The sequence below is a fragment of the Mus caroli genome, unplaced genomic scaffold, assembly GCF_900094665.2.
Source record: "Mus caroli unplaced genomic scaffold, CAROLI_EIJ_v1.1 scaffold_24356_1, whole genome shotgun sequence".
Lineage (NCBI taxonomy): Eukaryota > Metazoa > Chordata > Mammalia > Rodentia > Muridae > Mus > Mus caroli.
The window spans coordinates 1-5,388 of record NW_018391529.1 but is presented as its reverse complement, the minus strand read 5'-3'; the positions used below and the strand labels follow the sequence as shown (position 1 = coordinate 5,388).

The 5,388-nt window shown below is 39.3% G+C and overlaps 1 protein-coding gene across 1 annotated transcript; it reads left to right on the top strand.

Moving 5' to 3' along the window:
• Window positions 1-193: 193 nt before the first annotated feature.
• On the top strand, window positions 194-3,846 carry LOC110289230 (anionic trypsin-2-like). Its single transcript, XM_021155373.1, has 5 exons — window positions 194-320; window positions 1,553-1,712; window positions 2,624-2,877; window positions 3,231-3,367; window positions 3,634-3,846. Exons 1-5 carry the CDS (start codon window positions 281-283, stop codon window positions 3,781-3,783), a joined length of 741 nt encoding a protein of 246 aa, XP_021011032.1. The 5' UTR covers window positions 194-280; the 3' UTR covers window positions 3,784-3,846.
• Window positions 3,847-5,388: the final 1,542 nt, after the last annotated feature.

Genomic DNA, 5,388 nt, shown 5'->3' with positions numbered 1-5,388 from the left:
AAAAATATTAAAAATCAAAAAAAAAATAAATTCAAAAAAAAAAAAAAAAGAATCAACTGTTATCCTTCTCTGGGCCAAGAAGAAAATTTTCCTTATCTCATGTCCCTAACCTACCTACAGAAAAGACAAACAAAGCAGAGATAATGGAAGTCTCTGGAAAGGGGAAAGCTACAGGTGTGCTTGTGTAGTAGCAGACAGAGCCCTCCCCTTAGTACCTCCTTCTCCCTGAACTGGGGTATAAAGGCAAGCTTTCCCACAGTGTTCACTACCTGCTGTCACAATGAGTACACTCCTGTTCCTGGCTCTTGTGGGAGCAGCTGGTAAGTTCCATGATTTGACTTGGGTCCTGTTCTTTCTTCTAGAAGCTGTGAATCCCACCACTAAGGATCATTTTTCGCCCTATCAAAACTCCAATGTCCTCTTTCTTCCTCCAGCAGTAGCTCTGTCTCTAGTCTTTCAAGTTTTTCTGTAAGGTTAAGGTTTATTACCCCTTCCTTGCTCATTCACTATGTGTTCAGAAATGAAAGCATATGGTTCCAGGAAATGAACCAGCAGGTCTTCTGCATGGGCCCAACAGACTGGGTATAACTCAGCCCAAGTCATCTGTACAAGAGGAATACTCCTAAGTTGAAAGTTGAACTTTTCATTATACTAGAAATTATTATCTTAAAATTCTAACCTTAGGAGTCTGGAACAATGACTTTTTATTAGAATGGACATTTCTGTATATATATATATATGTGTGTGTATATATATATATGTATATATGTATATATATATATATATATGTATATTTATTTATAAAATCTTCCCTTGTGACCCTCAATGCCAGAGTGGCCACTGTGGGTCTGCCTAGGCCCTCTGTACCTGCAGGTACTTAATGTTGCATCTCTCTCTCTCTCTCTCTCTCTCTCTCTCTATATATATATATATATATATATATATATATATATATATATTAAATACTACAATGTGTTGAATACATAAACATGCAATTAAACTTAAAAAACAATTATCTTCCAGAATAACATCACATTCTTCTGTCCTATGTAAAGCCTACTCTCTCTTTGTCCTTACTGTGCAGATGAACTATAAAGCTTGTGGGTACATTAACCTCTATATTTTCAGTATAATTTGAAGATGCATTTCAAACTACATTAAACTTTTTAAGCTCTGTAAGACACACCAATGAACGATCAAGGGAGGTAGTGAATCAACCATCTCTGCATCCTATTCCTGCAAGCTGAGAACATCACTTGCCCTTTCCCTGGTAACCCATCAAAATTTAGTCACCTACAGAGTACTTTGCTACTGTAAATTTAAGATGATAATGTCCAGCATAATGAGAATTTTAACTTTCAATTTAGGAGTATTCCTCTACAGTGCTCTATATGTTGGGCAAACATTTATTTTTGCCTACAGGGATACAGTGTTACCTTCTTGCCTTCTATTATTGCGCTCTTTAAGGATGCCTAGTCAGAGGCCTGAAGGAGTCACCTTCCAGCACCTTCATGAATTTTCTCCTCAATGGTCTTTTTTTTTTTAATTGAAGTTGCCTTCCCTGTGGATGATGATGACAAGATCGTTGGAGGATACACCTGCAGAGAGAATTCTGTTCCCTACCAGGTGTCCCTGAATTCTGGCTACCACTTCTGTGGAGGTTCCCTCATCAATGACCAGTGGGTGGTGTCTGCAGCTCACTGCTACAAGTCGTAAGTGGTGGTCCCTAATGGTACAGAATACAAATTTGGCCTTTCTGCAGACACAGTATAAGATCAGGCAAGAACTAAGGTTTTAAAGTAAACAGCAGTAGTCAGAAGGGAAAGATTACTAACTGAAACATTTTTGAGTTTGGGAAGAGTAAGTATACAGAATAAGAAGCCGTTCACATTCCTAAACAATCAAAAATAAATTAATGATATATATTGAAGGCAAGGAAAATTGACTTTAGGATAAAAAGAACCAAATTTGAAGTCACAAAAAGACTATCTCAAAGACTAATACTGTGTTCTAAACTCAGACTTTTCCGTGAATGTCAACAGTCTGTAAGCGTACTAAAACATTATCTTTTGACTAATTTCAACATATAGAGAGAAGTCAGAATTAGTTTCTATACCAGAGAGTATCAGACCTGAATGCACATCAGCTTCAGCCAGTTTATTGAGAAAGTCTAGGAAAAGAACCTAGAAAGTAAATTCATAGCAAATTGCAAGGTAGCAAAGCTACATGGATGAAGACTATCTTATCCCAAATTTGATTAGACCCATCAGAATAATAGTTCTTAAGAGGAAAGGATTTAAGGTGGTTTACATTTTGCAAAGAGATGGACAAATGAAGAAACAAGGAAGTATTTGTATGCAAAGGGGGGAGATGTAGTTTTGAGGAGATTCCCACAGCAGTCTTTCTTGCCAATCATATTTTGCTCCCTCCTCCCCCCCCCTGCCTTTTGAAGCAGAGAGTAATTGGATTTCACAATTGTAGTTGCACATCACAACTCTACTTCTGTGATATTAGGCAAGTCCTCTTTCCCATTCCAGATATATTCAGCAAAAAGAGTTCAATAACTCTTAGCTACTTGGGGTTAATGGAGAGGAAGATGCTCATATGCTTCTCTTCCCAACAGCCGTATCCAAGTGAGACTGGGAGAGCACAACATCAATGTCCTGGAGGGCAATGAGCAGTTTATTGATGCTGTCAACATCATCAAGCATCCTAAATTCAAAAAGAAGACTCTGGACAATGACATCATGCTGATCAAGCTGTCTTCTCCTGTGACCCTCAATGCCAGAGTGGCCACTGTGGCTCTACCCAGCTCCTGTGCAGCTGCTGGCACTCAGTGTCTCATCTCTGGCTGGGGCAACACCTTGAGCTCTGGTGGTGAGTAGGCTACTTTGTCAGCTTCCTTTACAACTTTCCAGAACCAATCAGGTTTCTACTATTAAGTCACTGGGTTCTAAGATGCAAATTCATTGCAAGTACACTGAGTTGTGCAGTGGGTATTAGAGAGAGTTGCACACAAAATGACCTTGATCACAGAATGTAAACAGAACAGATGAAAAAATTCTATTATTACTTCCATAAATGACATCAATAATCACTATTTTGGAATCCATGTTTCTTGCTGGGCCTTAATATGTAGAATAATGCCCAGTTATCAAAAAGAGTTCACCACTGGCATGTTGATGGCTATTCTGGTCGGAATCACTTTCCTTCTTATCTTTTCCTCAAAGTGAACAACCCAGACCTGCTCCAGTGCCTAGATGCCCCACTGCTGCCTCAGGCTGACTGTGAGGCCTCCTATCCTGGAAAGATCACCAATAACATGATCTGTGTTGGCTTCCTGGAGGGAGGCAAAGATTCCTGCCAGGTAATTGGCTTCACTCTCACAAAAATAATTTGTTTTCCTAGGATTGGGGTTAGCATGCCCAAGTGTATGAGGCAGGAAGTTTCTTGTAGTGGCTCCATGGAAAAATGAGGAGAGCTATTCTGGAGGTTATTTCAACATGTCAGCCAGAACAGAGGATGGGCTAACCAAGAGAGGCAAACCATGGCTAGAATGGCATCTTCAGGTCAGAGTAATGTGGTCCTTTTTCCTTGTGCCTCTTCCTTCAATACTGTATTTCTCCCTTCCAGGGTGACTCTGGTGGCCCTGTGGTCTGCAATGGACAGCTCCAGGGCATTGTTTCTTGGGGCTATGGCTGTGCCCAGAAGGACAACCCTGGTGTGTACACCAAGGTCTGCAACTATGTGGACTGGATTCAAAACACCATTGCTGCAAACTAAGCATCCTAATCCCTATGAAGTCACTATGCCAATAAACTGAATTTTTTTCTTACTTTCTGAGTCTCTGTCTGATCTCTTGCTTTTTTCAATGGGAAATATATCTCATTTGAAGTCATTTTTTCTTTACCATTGATATGTGACAAGCATCCTACAGCTCCATATATGTTGAATGGAAAAGTATTTCAGTAGTAGCTGAAACGACAAAAGCAATTAGAAGAAAAACATATAGTAGAAAGTTCATGCTAAAAATATTCCTAATAATAATTTATGTTTACATGTGATTTTTTTTACTGAGCACTTTCATGAACCAAAATGTTGTTCAGGAATAAATAACATATTTTAAATTGAAAAATCTTGAATGAAAGTTTCTTTTACAAGTTAACGTGTTCATAGGCACCATGGCTGGATGTGATTGTTTGTTGCCTCCCTCCTTTGGAGGCTTGCATAGCATCTTCTGGTATCATAAAAGCCAATCCTCATTCAAGTCAGATCAGCTCAGGGGCCTCTGGGTCCTGCGCCTTAAATGTATGTTCAACAAAAGGGACTTACCTTCCATCTCTGTGGGACAAAGAAGTGTAATAAACAATAGCCCATAGTGTTTCTGCAGTCTCGTTGAAAACCCTGAGAATATCTCAAAACAGGGCTTTTCAACGGCAGGGTGATTGTCATTTTGTTAGATGGTCTTTGGCACTTGAAGGGTGTATTGCTAGTACCAGATAGGAGCCTCCAGTGATAGATAGTATGTGTCATTTTTCAATTGGTTTCTAGGTTAAGATCTTTTACAATTTTCCATTCATTGACCTGAAAAGTTCATGATCTCATTTTTTTTTCAATAAAATAATCTTCCACATACATGTACCACATTTCATTATATACTCATTTGTTTGAAAGGTGTTTAGATTGTTTCAATTTCCTAGCTAAGATGACTAAACTGGCAGTAATCTGTCACTCTGTACTTGAACTACTTAACCTCCCAACAAAAGGGAGAGTATGACTAATACAGTGATACTGTATCCCTGATCAGGAATATTTAAATGATTCTATAATCCCTAAGGAAATGGAAGCAGACATTAAAAGTCTCGCCCCTAGCCACCCACAAAAGCCCAGGGCCAGATGGTTTTAGTGCAAATTTCTATTAGATTTTCAAAGAAGAGCTAATATCAATACTCCTCAAACTATTCCATGTAATAGAAACTGAAAGAACATTTCTGAAATCATTCTATGAGACTAGTCACCACGGTACTTATATATATATATATATTTTTTTATTACATATTTTCCTCAATTACATTTCCAATGCTATCCCAAAAGTCCCCCAGACCCTCCCCCCTACTTCCCTACCCAACCATTCCCACTTTTTGGCCCTGGCGTTCCCCTGTACTAGGGCATATAAAGTTTGCAAATCCAATGGGTCTCTCTTTCCAGTGATGGCCGACTAGGCCATCTTTTGATACATATGCAGATAGAGTCAAGAGCTCCGGGGTACTGGTTAGTTCATAATGTTGTTGCTCCTACAGGGTTGCAGATCTCTTTAGCTCCTTGGATACTTTCTCTAGCTCCTCCATTGGGGGCCCTGTGATCCATCCAATAGCTGACTGTGAGCAT

What these genes read in the sequence shown, in the direction of transcription:
- LOC110289230 (XM_021155373.1), top strand. Translation starts at nt 281, where the DNA reads ATGAGTACACTCCTGTTCCTGGCTCTTGTGGGAGCAGCTG. An exon ending in GGCTCTTGTGGGAGCAGCTG is followed by an intron (nt 321 to 1,552) that starts GTAAGTTCCATG and finishes TTTTAATTGAAG; the next exon opens with TTGCCTTCCCTGTGGATGAT. An exon ending in GAGGCAAAGATTCCTGCCAG is followed by an intron (nt 3,368 to 3,633) that starts GTAATTGGCTTC and finishes TCTCCCTTCCAG; the next exon opens with GGTGACTCTGGTGGCCCTGT.